Genomic DNA, 14,808 nt, shown 5'->3' with positions numbered 1-14,808 from the left:
GTTGTGCTCAACAAGAATCGCGACGAGGAGGAGCTTGCGGGAGAGTGTCCTCTGCCGGCCATCAAAGTTTCTCTGGACTGGCTGCGCCTGAAGCCCGGCGTGTTCCACGAGGCCGCCGTGGACCAGAGGCAGCAGTAAGTCCGGCGCCGGCGCCTCTCCCTCGGCGCCGAGGACGGCCGCTGACTGTGTGTGACTCGTTGCCCTTCAGCGTCTGGCCCTGGCTGGTGTCCATCCTCAACAGCTTCCAGCCCAAAGACCAGCACGCGGCCACATGCTCAGGTACTCCTTCCGGCACTTTTCGGGGGACTGCTCGGGTCGGGTACCGAGCAAGTCTGCTGCCGTGGCGCTAGTCGCTCTGCTTCTTAAGGCCGTCGGTAAGGCGGGTATAGAGGGGTGTTACATCTCACGCGTGCGCGCAAGCTACTTTCAGGGTCAGCGCCGCGGCGTATCTTTCCGCTGCGACGTGCCGACAGTCGGCCCGACGTCGGATTGGGCTATGGAGGCTTTTTTAGCCTGTGCCGAATCCCGGAACGGTCACGCATTGACGTGACACTTTCCCCCTTGAGGCTTTTGACCTTCCCGTGGCTGCCGGTGTGGTCGGTGACTTTTCTGGAATGTTGTTGTTGTTGCTGTTGATGTGATCTCCAGTGACCCCGCTGCCGGAGGAGTTTGAGCTTCAAGGCTTCCTGGCTCTGCGGCCGGCTCTCAGGTATCGTCTGCGTGCGGCGACGCCCTCGACCGACACCCGCCCGCTTTTGTGACCGCCCGCCGACTCTTTCAGGTCGGTGGACTTCACCAGAGGTCACCAGGGCGTTCCGGTGGACCGCGACGCGCTGCTGCTGCGCACGCGTCACCAGAGGCTGGTCGCGCTGGGGAAGTGGATCGCCGACAACCAGCCGGGGTGAGGCGCCCCGAGTCGAGACTTCGGCCGAGAGGACTTGTCCAAGTCGGCTCGAGTTTAGTTATAGAGCGTGCTCGGGGAAAAAAACCCAACGACCGCCGCAGCAAAGTGCTGCTCATAGAATCCAACATAAAACATAAATCAAATGGCAAAACTACAAATATATGCGGACCCGCATATTTGCAGATTTCTTTTTGAATTGATTTTACAGGCACGGACACACGTGGCTGCAGTCGGAAAATGGTAATTGAATGAACGCGTCGTTGCGTCGTGCGTCAGCCAAGAGGGGGAGCCTCTGAGGTTCTAGTATCGAGTATTTAGTGCACCAGCGATGTCGGGCGGGACTCTGCTGAGTGACTTTTCCAGCCGTGACCCCGCCCCTTTCCCGCAGGCTCATCCAATGCCGCGCCGGCGAGAACGGCCTGCTCCTCTTCCTCAGCGACATTCCCGAGCAGGCCATCGAAGAGCCGGCCGAGAAGGAGCCCTGCGTGCTGCAGGAGGCGTCCAACGGCGAGCGGGCGCCGGGCGAGGGCGCCAACGCCGGCCTCAAGTCGGTGCTGTCGGCGGGAAAAGCCGCCAACCCGTGGCCGGACGGCGCCGAGCGGCCCGTCGTCACCTTCAAGGAAAACATCAAGCCGCGCGAGCCCGGCCGCGCAGCTCATCAGAAGGATGGCGGCAAGGAGCGGCGCGACTTGGCCAAAGGAAACGGGCTGGCGGCGGCGGCGGCGAGCAAAATCGAGCTGAAGCGAGACGGCAAGAGGAAGTGCGAGAGCAAGAAAGCTGCTCAGGAGAAAGTTCCCGAGGCTGGAAAACAGGTGGACAACGCGCTGCTTCAGACACTTCCTGGACAATGCGCAAATCTTTGTCATCTTCAGCCACCACCTGCTTGTCCTCCTTTTTTTCCTTCTGCAACTTGCCTCCTCCTCCATCTTCTTCTCGTTCTTCTTCTCATCCTTCCCCTTTTTCTCCCGTGACTCTTTTCGCTCATCTTGTGTCCTCTGTTGCTCAGTCTCCCCCTTCTCCTCACTCACCTCCCTCCTGCGTCCCCTCCTTCATCCCGCTTGTCTTCCTCCTCCCAGGTGAAAGCTCAAACAGAAGTGAGGAAGACTCCGGCAACTCAAACGCAAGCAGCCGCGTGCTCTTCCCAGTTCATCCCAATCCATCATCCCGGGGCCTTTCCGCCTCTGCCTAGTCGCCCCGGTACGTAGGTGCGCGCGTGCGCACGCACGCCGGCGCCGACGCACGACCCGTGAGCGCCCGTGTGGCCTTTTTCAGGCTTCCCGCCGTCCGCCTTCGTCATCCCTCCCCCGGTGGCCTTCCCGGGCCTGCAGGTGAATCCGGGCTTCGCCTTCTCGGCGGGCGTGTCGGTGGCGGGCCCCTTCCTGCAGCCGGCCGCGCAGGCGCAGGCGCAGGCGCAGGCGCAGGCGGGCTCGCAGGCGGCCGGCGGGGGCAAGCAGTCGCACATCCCGTACAGTCAGCAGAGGCCGGCGGGGCCCGGCCAGCAGCAGCAGCCCCCCCACCCCCAGTCCCACCCCCACTCCCAGCTGCAGGTCACGTCGCCCACCAAGCCCGTCCAGCAGGTGGCGATGGCCAAGAGTCCGCCACACCTGCAGCAGGTCAGTTGCGTTCACTTCCCGCCGCCGCGATGCCGCCGCCGACCGAGCTCCTGCTTTGTCGCCGCCAAGGGGTCCGCAGGAGTAATTCTGACTCGACAGCTCCTGGCTGGAGGATTGAGGATGACCAGAGTACAGTCTGGCCTATTTGCATGGATTGATTTTGAGACCCCCAAAATCCCATGTCGTTGCCCGACCGTTAACTCGTTCAGTACCAGACTTCCTCCCACGTGACTTATGAAAATGTCATTGGGATAGAACGAATTTTAGTAACGCAAGTGTTGTGAGTCGTAGCCGGCGATGGCGCCGCGCCGCTCTCAGTCTTGAGTCTTGCACCCGGCCAATCTTCTTTGGTGGTTCGTGGCAACGCAAGCGCAAAGTTGCATGCGCGTGTTCCTCCGCCGCCTCCTGGCCCGCACCGCAATGAGTAGTAGGCTCCACGCGGCCACCCTAGTCCAAGCAAAAGCTGCAAAATGCCGCCGCTTTCATCCATCCCTTTTGCCACTTGCTGTCCGCCGCAAACGACATGGCGGGTGCTCAGGTCACGGCCAATCGCGGCTTTTCAGTGTTTGCTCACGTGAGATACGCGAGCTGGGCCGCGATTGGTCGCGAGTCGAGCAACCGTGATGACATTTTGGTGTTTGTGAGGCATTTGTGCAGGACACGCAGCTGTGGAGTCCGAGTCAGGCGGCGCTGCTGCAGAAGCTCCCGGCGTCCGTTCAGATGTCACTCAAGCCGCAAACCTTCTACTTGACGCCTCAGGACGCCGTCAAAGTGTACGAACAGCAGATGGCGGCGGCGGCGGTGCCGCCGCCCGCCTCCAGCGCGGACAAGAAGATGAAGTTCCCGCCCTACTGGGATGCCGCCTCCTTCAGGCTTCCCGATGACAGGATGAAGCGGCCTCCCGAGCAGGACGCCGCCACCGGGCCCAGGGGGACCCCCTTTGAGGTGAGCCCAGCTGACAAAGGCGCTCTGGGATTTCACAGTGGCGTTCCAAACCTTGTCGAGCTTTTCCGTGTAGGGTTTCAAGTCGAGGTTAGGTTTTCAAAAGAGGTTGACGAGACTCGGTTGCTGGAGCGACTGGGCTTTGGGCTTTGGGCTTTGGGCTTTGGGCTTTGGGCTTTGGGCTTTGGGCTTTGGGCTTTGGGCTTTGGGCTTTGGGCTTGGGGCTTGGGGCTTGGGGCTTGGGGCTTGGGGCTTGGGGCTTGGGGCTTGGGGCTTGGGGCTTGGGGCTTTGTGCCGGTCTTTAGCTTTCCAAGAAGTTGCCTCGCAAGACAGGGTTAGGCTGGGCTTCCGTAATGGCTTTGAGAGCCTGGCTTCCGGCCGATATTTGACACGTACCTAAAGGAATGGTTATTTGTTTTCATACGGCCAAATAATCAAGCTCAGCGCGTTCTCGGCTCATTCCTTGCAATTCCCCTCGATAATGTCCAACCGTTGGGTGCCAAGGCGCATGTAAATTAGCGTCTGGCTGGTCAAACTCAGATGAAAGACCAAATGGGTCAGCGTGAGTGCAAGAGAAGCACTATTTGCAATCCCCCCCCCAAATGGAGTGCTATTTCCATCCTCCAGTCTGTGCCAAAGCCATTGTCACTGTCTCCAAACATGCGTCTTAACCTGAGAGCACGGCCGGCCGGTTGTCGCGCTGCATAGTCCACAAGCGCGTCGTCTGTTTCGCCGCCGTCGTCACTTATTTCAGAGTTCCCGCCACCTTCCGCCAGTACCGCTTGAAAAAAAGTCCAGCATATCCCACCGGCGCTCACGACACCGTCACTCACGCGTGTGTTCTGATGCCTTTCATCGGCTAAGAGACGGAGAATTGGTTTGAGGAAAAAAGAACGAAAAGGAGGTCCCCGCCCTCCTGGCTGTGAAGTGTAGAAAGAAGCAACGGACGGCGGAGAAAGGCGGCGGTCAGGCGCCGCCGGCCCAAATGGCTTCAATGTTGAGCGGGTCACTTTGATTCTTTTGGAGAAGGGCCCAGCCCGGGCCACGGTTGGAAGGCGTGGCTCGCTCCGGCGCGCAGGTGAATCTCGCTGACTTGCTGTGGCTGTTTTCCGCCTTTTCTGCTGCCTCTTCCCGCTTTTCTCCTCCCGCCGCTCAGGGGACCTCGCGCTCGCCTCTTCTCCCTCCCGACCTGTTGAGCTCTCTGGCCGCCCGCGTGGAGGACGAGGACCAGCTGCTCTTTTCTAAGCCTCCCGATTTCTTCCGGGCTCTGTCCGCTCCTCTTAGCGCGCTACCCGGACCCAACATGTTTGTACGTAGTGCCGTTGCCGTGGTTCGTTCCTCGCTCCTCCAGCCGGCCTCCGCGGCTGCGTGACGCGCCGCCGCCGTCCTTCACCGTGTCTCCCTCTTGCTCCTTTTCCTCTTCCCCAGCTGCCCAATCACAGCAGACAGACGGACGGCGGCCCCGAGGCGCTCGGCCAGTCGTCTTCCCTCTTGCCCGCGCAGGTTAGCCCCGCCTCCCGCCTCGCCGCCACCTGGAATCGTCTCGCGCGGCAAATCCCAAGATGCCGTTCATTCGCGATCACTCCTCACATTTCACATCCACGTGTGTGCGAGGAGAGGACCGCCAGCAGCAGTGTGGCTTGTTGATTTCTTGTCAGATTAGCACATTTTTTCTTAACCCACTAAGGCTTAAAGCGCCTGGCAAAACATCCCCCTAAAACTTAAGGCCGACTTCGGACACACCCTCTAAAGCCTCACGTTTTCCCGCGATTGGAACGCCTCCAAAAGAATTTCTCCGCGATCTCAGCCCGTGTAGCAGACAGAAACCGCATTTGAGAGCTGAGACGTGTGGCTTTCACACAGGCACGCAGTTTATTAGTATTTACCCTTTCCATCCAAAATGGAAAAATCAAGTGTCGGTGCGAGAGAAGCACTATTTTGAATCCCCCCTCCCAAACCATCCTATATTGTGTTCCAAAGCCCTCGGTATCGCCATTGTCTGCAAACATGTCTTAACCATATCTCACGTTCGACTGGTTACGCCGGTTCAAAGTCCACAAGCGCGTCGTCTGTATCGCCGCCGTCACTTATTTCGCGGTCGCCGCGATCGTCTGCGTCCGCCATTACTGCTGCTTCATTGGCGAATTGGTTCCAAAAAAATGACGTATCCGCTCTCTCGGCTCTAAAGATAAAAAAGACGCAGCAGCGCTCCCGGCTCAAGTGGTGGAAACGCTCCTGGCCCAAATGGGGGGGGGGGGGGGGTGTGTTACATTTCCAAAAAGAATTCTCCTTTGTCAGTCATAAAATGTTTTTCTTGAAAACGTGTTGTTTTTTATCATGAAGATAGAAATAATACCACTTCCTTATCGCAGTATAATGTCTTTTATTCCATAAATAACATGACTTTTACCCAGGAACACTTTTTCCAATTCTGTCTAAACTTTTATCCTTGTGTGTGTTTTTTGTTGTTGTCTTTGTGTGTGTGTGTGTGTGTGTGTTCATTTGCATGCGCGTCAGGAGTACAACCAGAACAGCATCTTCAGTCAGGCGTACGGGAAGAACATGGCGCCCGGCTCCAAGTGTGACGCTCCCATGATGCACCAGGAGACGTCGCTGTACTCTCTGTTCGAGTGGACGCCGTGGTCGCCCTCGCTGCCCGCCAGCTCAGGTGCGTAGCGTAGCGCCCGCCCGCACACGCGCACGCGCCGGCCGCCGCCGCCGGCTCACTGGCCGCTCTCTGATTGGCAGATCACTCCACCCCGGCCAGCCAGTCCCCTCACTCGTCCAACCCCAGCAGCCTGCCGTCCTCCCCGCCCACCCACACCCACACCCACAACCACGCGGCGGCGGCGGCCACCGCGCCCTTCTCCAACTTCGGGCCCATCGGCACGCCGGACAGTCGCGAGCGCAGAGCGCTCGATCGCTGGAAGCCTGACAAGACAGGTGCGCTCCAAAATGGACATGGCCTCGGGCTTTCGGGGCGCAACTTTTTGGACTTTGGCCGCTCATTGGAAAGCAATATGTGTCGCGATGGATGGAAAATGCCTTCGACAAAATGTCGGATAGAAACAAACGCCAAGTGCGGCATTGCGCGTGTCGGAGGCGGCCCCCGAACACGGGCGCCAAGCCGCTAAACCGACAAAGGCGCGGCATCCGATCCGATGAAGGCGTGAGCGCGCGTAGCCCCTTTCAATCGGATGGCCGTTCGACTCGGTGCCCGCCAGCTCGCGATGGGCTGATATTGCGCATGCACGCTAAGCCCGTCGAAACCGCCTTTGCGTTAGCCCCGCCCGATCGGACTACGGCAAAAATCAGTCCCTCCCGAGACGCTTGCTCAACGCTCAGGCCTGCACTGCGAGAGCGTCTGAAGGAAGGCCAATCGGGGTGTTGGAGTGGCTCTTCTTTTTAATTAGGTTGAACAGATCTTGTCAAGCTCGACCGAAATGAAGCGCTCCTATCCAGCCGCGCGAACTTCCCAAAGCTCTTTCTTTGACTTTTTCACCGCGGCATTTGGTCGGATGCGTCGATCTCCACCACCACCGACGTCGTCGTCAGCTTGTACTTTTGCCTGTTGTTCAGGTGGCTTCGGGCTGGACTATCTGCCGGCCGCCGCTCCGGACGCCGGCTGGCGCCAAGCCCCGCCCGGCGGCGGCAGCTCCTGGACCAATCAGGAGTCTCCCATGGAAGAGTCGTCCTCCAGCGTGCTGCTGGACAGCTTCAAGGTAGCGAAAGCGCGGAAGGCCGGCACCGTGCCGTCGGACCGTTGTCAGCCACAGCGAATGGGACCCGGGGCCGAAGGCGCAAAGCTGCAATCGTTTTGCCCAGGTTGGGCTTGGGCGGCGGCCCGACGGTTAAGGCTCACTGATGCGCGACGATGCAATCGCGAGTCATTTTGCAAGGAACTCTCAGCACTTCTTCAAGTTGTTGCAAACCTTTTGCTCGCGTAGACCCGCTCCTCTAATGGTCGTAGCAAGTCACCTGCGCGCGTTTCAATACATTGCGCGCGTGTGGAATTTCCCCTCTTGAGCCGAACTTGGACTGTTTTTTTTTTGCGTTTGCAGTCGATCTGGTCGAGCTCGATGATGCAGCCCGGCCCGTCGGCGCTGGAGCAGCTCCTGCAGCAGCAGAAGCAGAAACAACAGCGAGGACACGGCGCCATGAACCCGCCGCACTGATCGCCCGCACGACGACATCATGGCTGCCACACTTTGACGAACGCCAGCGACCGTTGGTGGACGCCGGGGGGGAGGCGCGACCCCCTTACCCCCCAAAACACCAGGATGAGACTCCACTCGGACGAGGCCGCTGAAGGGGAGCGGGCCGATGCCGACGCGGGCGATGCGGGACCGCGCGCATGTCATCATCGCTAACTCAACAGGCGTACGCACGCACGCACGCACACACGCACACACGCACACACGCACACACGCACACACACACACACACACACACACAGACAGAACAAAAGCACACACGCACACCTGTGAGTGGACAGGCAGGACTGGTTTGTCCACGCCAGACGCCCTCCCAAGTCCACCCGAGGCGTTTTTGTGGCCTCTTTGCATCTTTGGCAAATATGAGGGCGAGCGAGGCCCCTGCCGCGGTCGGGTGACCCCAAGATTGAATTCCTCACTCGCTTCTTTCCTTGCAGAGGAAGACGACGAGGACGTGGAAAAATGCAAATGGTGGGAAGGCCGGTGTGCCGCATGTACAAAATGGTGTAGTTAGTGATTTGTCGTTGGCCATCTTTTAGCAAGACAGCTGCTGTAATAATCCCGCTCGCTAGTTTAGCCCGCGTTCGCTTTCCTTCCTCTTCGAGCAGACGGGAAGTCGCCCGGACCGAGACTTTTTAACAAAGACTAGTCACTTTTTAAGCTAAATGGCGACAGACGACAAAAAGTCGCTGGCTTTTTAAATGTGAGCATCATCGAGGAAAGCGAGGTCACCTGACGGCCTACCCGAAGCCCCGCCTCCTCTCAGTTGCACCGCCATTAAGAGGAATCGCTCGCAGATGAAGGTGACCGTCGTCAATATCCCAACGCTACATTGACAAAACGTGGCAACTTTTAAATGCGCATAATTGCGTCAGGAAGACAGTGAAGATCCTAACGCTCACTGGTCGTCCTGCCTTTTCTTCTTTCTGTGTCCTTGCTGCCAATAAATAGGAACTTTCATCCTACATGCTCAGTCCCTGTGTGTGTGTGTGTTGGGTGGGGTCATGAGTATTGTAATACAGTAAGCTGCCGCCGGAAGACCTCATTAGCATTGTTGACACTCCCTGCGCACGCGCTGACATTCGGATTGGGATCGCCGCCGCCGCCTAGTGGACGTGCACTTACACTTTTTGTTTTTTTTAGAACCCCAAAAATTAAGGGCTGGGCGAAGCTAATAACAGGTTGCATCTTTTCGAGAGCTTGTCCAGGCCTCTTTGGTGAGTTTGGGGGATTTTCAGCATTTTTTTAAATGTCTGATTATTATTGATCATACAATTTTGTCCTACTGTGTGTGTATGAGAGAATATTCGTGGTTGGGGGCCGGCAGAAGGATGAAGGAAACGATTGGCCGTCAGTACCGCCCCCTAACACCCCTCCAGCCAGCCAATGGGGAGCCTCGCTGCCATTTGAATGATTGCCTTGGGGGGGAAAGGAGCACGCGTCTGTTGTTTGCACCTGATCACCGCTCCATTGTTTGCTGCCCGGCGGGGGGGGGCCGGTTGCCAGCCACCCATCCGTTGATTTGTCGAGGTTGTCAGAAAGCGAAACCTCGGCGCGCGCACATTTGAAGCGGGCGCGGCGCTGGCTGTAACCGCAAGTGGCGCTCACAGGAGAAGCAGCAGAACAGCTTTTTCCTTTCAATATCATCGGGCTCTACGTCGGAGAGTTTTCCTCCAAACGTTTGGAAAGTGTCGCCATACATACGAGGGTTTTGCGGAGGCGCGCGCGCGCGCAAGTCGTCGTCGAGCTGCGTTCTTTTCACCAGCTAGTGTGTCCTGTCGTCCGCTTTGGGACGTGACCCGATGAGAGGCTTAATACATGTGGGTCTGATGCAGTGAGGTCCCTGCCGCACCAGATGGCGCTGTTGAGCACTATGCCGGCTCAAAAATAATTGTGAATAGAATCGGTCTTCTTTTTCATATGGATAATCGTTTATAAAATATTTGACCAAGAATAATATGCAATAAATACCAATTATGTTGCTTAGGCAGTTTGGTGATAGACATTTATGCAGAATACAAAGGCGTGCCGCTTTACCGAAGCCAAAGCCAAGTTCAATAATGTAAGAAGTGATGAGCACTAAATCATAGTGCGCATGTGCCAAACTGCTCTCAATCGACAGCCACGGGGCCACATTAACTGGGCCCATCATCCAATCAACACATCGGAGTGCAATACGTGACGCGCCGTGACGTCAAGACATATTCACGAGCTCCGTTTTTTGCCGGATGGCAATATACAGCAGTAAGCTAGGTTGGTTTTCATCGGGAGCAAAAAGACAAGAATAGCAAACCAACAATACGAATGAAATAGATTCGTTGATCAAGGGTCAATTTAGTAGCCCTTTGCCACTTGAGCGAAAATGAAACGTTTGGGACCGCATCAGCCGGTGGACATTTAGACACACTTGCAAAGACAAAGTGTGATGCGGCTACAGTGAGCAAAAGAAGAAACGGAGAGGGGGGGAAAACCACTCCGGCAGTTATGAAGAAAGCTTGTGATGGCTGAAGTGGAGGAGAGAGCGGTCACTTTATAGTATGTAGGCGGACAGCACACTTTTCACTCAGTTCAGCAATCAAATCAAGCTCGAAACTGCAGCTCAAGTAAGTTGACAGAGCCGAGTCTCTGCTGCAGCTGATTTATGACAACTTATCCGAAACGGTGTCACTGCTCAAAATGACCACAGCTGAGTCCGAGAGAAACTTTTCAACACTCAAGAGGAGGATCAACAAGGCACTTGGAAGAAGCACAGCAGCGGTGAAATGCCCTGGCCATGTTGTCCATTGAAAATGAATCCCTTCATGAATTATTGGGACTTCGACAGCCAGTTATTGACAAGTTTGCCTTGATAAAAGATCGACATGCATCCTTCATATTGAAGAAATGAACAACACTGGTAAGTAGCATTTTTGTTTTCAAGCACTCAAAGAATTGATTCATAGCCTTATTTTGCAAGGCTACGCTATGTAAGGCCTTATTTTGTAAGGCTATGAATAAAAATGGATTGTGCTTTTGAATTCGAATTTCTTGTGTAGGTTTTGCTGCTTGTGAATGTAAAGTGTAAAGTGCAAACTGCAGACTCTTGTGCCCCACTCAACTTGTCATGCCAGAGACGCCACCGGTCAATGTAGCGCGCGTATCATAGCATGTTAGCACGGTAGCAGCCACGGACGGGTAACGCACCGAATGCATGTGGAACGTTACTTTACTGCACTGTGGAAGGTGTGGCCTGCTACTTGTCCATATGCGTGTGGAAGACGCGTGTGCAACTGGCTGTGTGCTGTATGACATGCTCCCGCCGTGCGGCACACGCATGCGCGCATCGCTGGTGACAGGGGGCAGGCAGGCCCGCCCCCTCCCCCTCCCCCTCCCCCGGCCCCGCCTGCACTTCCTGCCGCAGCATTGACTTTTCCCCCGCCTTTTTTTCACTCCACGTCATCAACACCTTTTGATTCCACCGAGGGCCGGCGACCCGACCCCGCCTCCACGACGCCCAACGGGCCCTCCCCCTCCCCCTGCCCCTCCCTCCTCCCTCCTCCCTCACATGTGCAACAAGTCCACCTAAGCGGCGGCGTTCATCGCGTCGCCTCCATGGGAACACTGACGTCACACTTTGAGCACTGCGGGGGGCCAGTGCTGCATGGCGACCAACAGAGGGAGACATAAATGACAATCATCTTTGTTGGCGGAGTTTGCCAAAACAGGAGAAGCAAAAGTTGTTGCCGGCAAAGCCGAATGGCGGCGGTGGAGCTTCTGCGGCACCGTCGCCGCTCGACAACGCCGCCGCTCGACAACGCCGCCGCTCGACAACGCCGCCGCTCGACAACGCCGCCGCTCGACAACGCCGCCGCTCGACAACGCCGCCGCTCGACAACGCCGCCGCTCGACAACGCCGCCGCTCGACAAATACGTTTGACTTGACTAGACTTGACTTGTCTTTGACGCGACGCTACGCCTTTCGGACGTTTTCAAGTCGCCGCTGACAAAAATAACCTTGTGGTTTTGGGTGATTAAAAAAAAAAAAAGGGTTGAAATTGCTGGCCAGTGCGATCTGCCGCCGGCGTTTGTGCAAGCGCGTGCGTCCCAGCAAAGATGCGCCGCGCTCGTGGGCAGCCAGTCAAAAGGTCAACGTAGTCCTTGTGCTCGAGCCACAAAGAAAGACAGTGCAACTCTGCCTCTATCATTTGATTTCGATGGATTGCAATTGATCTCGGGGGAATGTGGAGTCACACGACGAGACTTGGTTTTGCTCACGTGCGGGCTTGCGGCTAAGGAGGTCACCGCGGCTTACAGAGTGCCCATCAGTCGCCTTTCTTATTAAGCTCATTAACGCCAATGTGACCGCAAGCCACGCCCACTTGGACCCTGTGACCCCTGAAAGGGGCAAAGAGTCTCTTGGCAAATGAGTGAGATGCATTTGTTTGATATTTCAGAGAAAGGAAAAAGAAGGAGAGGTCAATTTCCACTCAACAGTGCTGATGGGCCACACGTGATTGATTTTGTGCCAGAGGCTGCGGGCCGGTGCAAATTTGAACACGGACCGGACTTTGGCTGTGTGAAATGGCTCTATTCGGAAATGCAAGATTTGTGATGGCGGGCACCCGCCCGGTGCGTCGGCACAGAAGATTGACTTCAAACTTGATCTGCGCGGGTCAGGACAGGACAGGACAGGACAGGACAGGCCAGGCCAGGCCAGGCCGAGGACATGAGCGCAAAAGTATGAGCCCTGTAAAGGTGTAAAAATGGGCCCAAATTTGGATGTTAGCTCACGTCCCGTTGCTCTTGCTAAGGCACTGCCATGAATTTGTTTGGACGTCTCGGGACGCTACGCGTGCCTCCCGATTTTCCTAGCCGTAGGTCAAACGTACTGGAATTGGATTTTGTTTTCCACCGTGGGGCGGCTATCGGGACATTTTTCATTCGGTTTTATTTTTGTATATTGCTGCATGACAAAGTTAAAATATCACAATTTTCAGCAGGCTCGTGGTGAGTTTTGGCGTCTGTTTCGCTCCCCAAAAGATGCAATTCAGAATATCAGAAAGAAAAAAAGAACTGATCACTCGTAGCGAAACAACGGGGACCTCGCAGTGGTCGCTGCTCGGGTGCTAATCAAGCAATGAAAATCAGACATTGCTTTTGAATTGTGCTTCAGAAGAATTCTTTTGAAGCATGAAACAAGTCTGGACAAAAGCCTTTGCGGAGATGGCAAATCATTTGTGTGCGCTCAGTAGCACTGCAAATGTCTCCAGTCTTGGAATGGTGGGCGAAAAGCAGCCGCGGTGCTGTGCGATGACGCGGCGTGTGAACTCAGCCAATGCTGACGCGAAGAAGCCAGGCGTCTCTGGAGATGAGGAAGAAAATGTTGGAGAAGCACGTGAAAGGAAAAGGCAGCTCCGCGCTTCCCAAAAGTCCCAACGTTCGCCGCCCCCCCGGACGGCCGCAGGAAGTAAACGGACGACGAATGGAAGGGAGGCCGAATCGGAAGAGGCCGAATCGGAAGAGGCCGAATCGGAAGAGGCCGAATCGGAAGAGGCCGAATCGGAAGAGCCCGTCGCGGCGGCCGGAGACGACAACGCTGGACTCCGAGGCCGAGCTTTGTCTCTTGCCCCGGGCCCCTTTCAGGAGTTTGCTTTTTCTAATCGGAGATATCGGACAAAGGACTGGACCAGTCAGAAGCAATGTCTGATTTGCGTTGCTTCATTTTCCTCCCACTTGTCTCACTTTTGTCACATTCAACTGACTTCTGCTTTGTCCTTCGACCAACCTTTTTGCCCACGTGCGTTCACGTACTGGACTGTGTGCGTGTGCCTCCTGTGTGCGTGTGTGTGTGTGTGCGTGCGTGCGTGCGCGCGCGCGCATGCGTGTTTTGGGGATGTGCGTGAAGAGGAAGTGATGATGGCGGTTGTGCAGGTGCGCTCGTCTGCTCGGGACTTCCTCATCCTTCGCTTTCCCAGACAAGTACAAAGTGGATGATTTTAACTTTGACTTGACTTCTCATCGCTTGGGCAACTTTTCTTTGGGAAAGTCAACAACTTCTGCACAGAGCTTTTTCTTCAAGTGTCAAACCTTGCATTCAATTGTGTGTGTGTGTGTGTGTGTGTGTGTGCGTGTGCATGTGGTTTGCGAAGAAAAGATTGCATCTCTCTTGTTGGGAAATTCCCAGTTCTCTCACATGCACACTCACGCACAATAGTAGTACACACAGTGGAGTTAAAAAAAAAAAGACAAAGAGAAGAAAAATGCTGAAAGAAGTAGAAAGGTTTGCACATAATATACATAACCCACATCAAATACACATGCATGCCTGTGGTGCTTGCAAGTTGTCAGTGTGTGTGTGCGTGGGTGTGCGTGTGCGTGTGTGTGTGTGTGTGTGTTTCTAAAAATAGAATTGGGCAAAGTAGGCCAGGTTCCTCCCTGCTCAAAGTTGGAAAGTTTCCCTTTGGACCTTACAAGGAATTGGAAGTGAAGGGGCCTCCAAATACACAAACAGCGGCACACTCTCGCCTTCGCAATTCCAGCAAATGTGCCAAATGAATTTAGAAATGCTAGTGAACATGCTAAGAGAAGTTAGCATTGTTTGTGAATGCGCCAACAGGATTGTAAAAATGCTAGCAAGCATGTTAACACATGTTGACAATGCCAATGCGAAAGCTAGCAAGCAGTGACCATGCTAATCAGGATATATTAGCAATGCTAATTGACATGCTAAAAATGTGTATGCATGCAGTTGAACATGCAATTTAAAGTTGTGGAAAATGCCAACCGTGACATCTTTGGATTTGTGGGAAGATGTGTTTTCAAGTGTTGTACGAGTGTTTTTGTGCGTTGTCGTTGTGTTGGGTGAGTGTGTTTGCGTACGAAAACCTTTTGTATCCGGGTATTTTTGTACACTGAATGTGTGTGTCCTGTGTTAGTGTTTCTATATATGTGTGTTTATTTATAGAAAACGGAAACTGTCGCCCCATTCTGCTTATTTCAGACTCCAGTCCCCAATTTCCATTTTGCCCGTGGCCGCCATTTCACAACGCGTGCGTGCGTGCGTGCGTGCGTGCGTGCGTGCGTGCGTGCGTGCGTGCGTGCGTGCGTGCGTGCGTGCGTGCGTGCGTGCGTGCGTGCGTGCGTGCGAGCGAGCGAG

The 14,808-nt window shown here is 55.4% G+C and overlaps 1 protein-coding gene across 7 annotated transcripts in view; it reads left to right on the top strand.

Annotated features, from left to right (window-relative positions):
• Positions 1-8,638, top strand: part of smg7 (SMG7 nonsense mediated mRNA decay factor) — a 19,116-nt gene extending 10,478 nt beyond the window's left edge. For 4 of the 7 annotated variants that reach the window (XM_086042412.1, XM_086042416.1, XM_086042414.1 and 1 more), the window contains 14 exons: positions 1-134; positions 209-279; positions 649-709; positions 782-901; positions 1,293-1,716; positions 1,981-2,101; positions 2,177-2,517; positions 3,163-3,462; positions 4,616-4,768; positions 4,888-4,962; positions 5,977-6,127; positions 6,208-6,402; positions 7,039-7,181; positions 7,521-8,638. The exon at positions 1-134 is cut by the window's left edge and continues 29 nt beyond it. In XM_086042412.1, coding sequence (XP_085898538.1) covers positions 1-134; positions 209-279; positions 649-709; positions 782-901; positions 1,293-1,716; positions 1,981-2,101; positions 2,177-2,517; positions 3,163-3,462; positions 4,616-4,768; positions 4,888-4,962; positions 5,977-6,127; positions 6,208-6,402; positions 7,039-7,181; positions 7,521-7,634 — 2,403 coding nt within the window. In that variant the 3' untranslated portion in view covers positions 7,635-8,638. The remainder of the gene's footprint in view (positions 135-208; positions 280-648; positions 710-781; positions 902-1,292; positions 1,717-1,980; positions 2,102-2,176; positions 2,518-3,162; positions 3,463-4,615; positions 4,769-4,887; positions 4,963-5,976; positions 6,128-6,207; positions 6,403-7,038; positions 7,182-7,520) is intronic. The other 3 variants (XM_086042413.1, XM_086042415.1, XM_086042417.1) reach the window with 3 other exon arrangements.
• Positions 8,639-14,808: the final 6,170 nt, after the last annotated feature.

Source organism: Filicampus tigris, chromosome 10, assembly GCF_054856515.1.
Source record: "Filicampus tigris isolate MCC_2025a chromosome 10, RoL_Ftig_1.0, whole genome shotgun sequence".
Taxonomy (NCBI): Eukaryota; Metazoa; Chordata; class Actinopteri; order Syngnathiformes; family Syngnathidae; genus Filicampus; species Filicampus tigris.
Note: the sequence above shows the minus strand (reverse complement) of the source record. Positions and strands in the feature narration are given on the sequence as shown.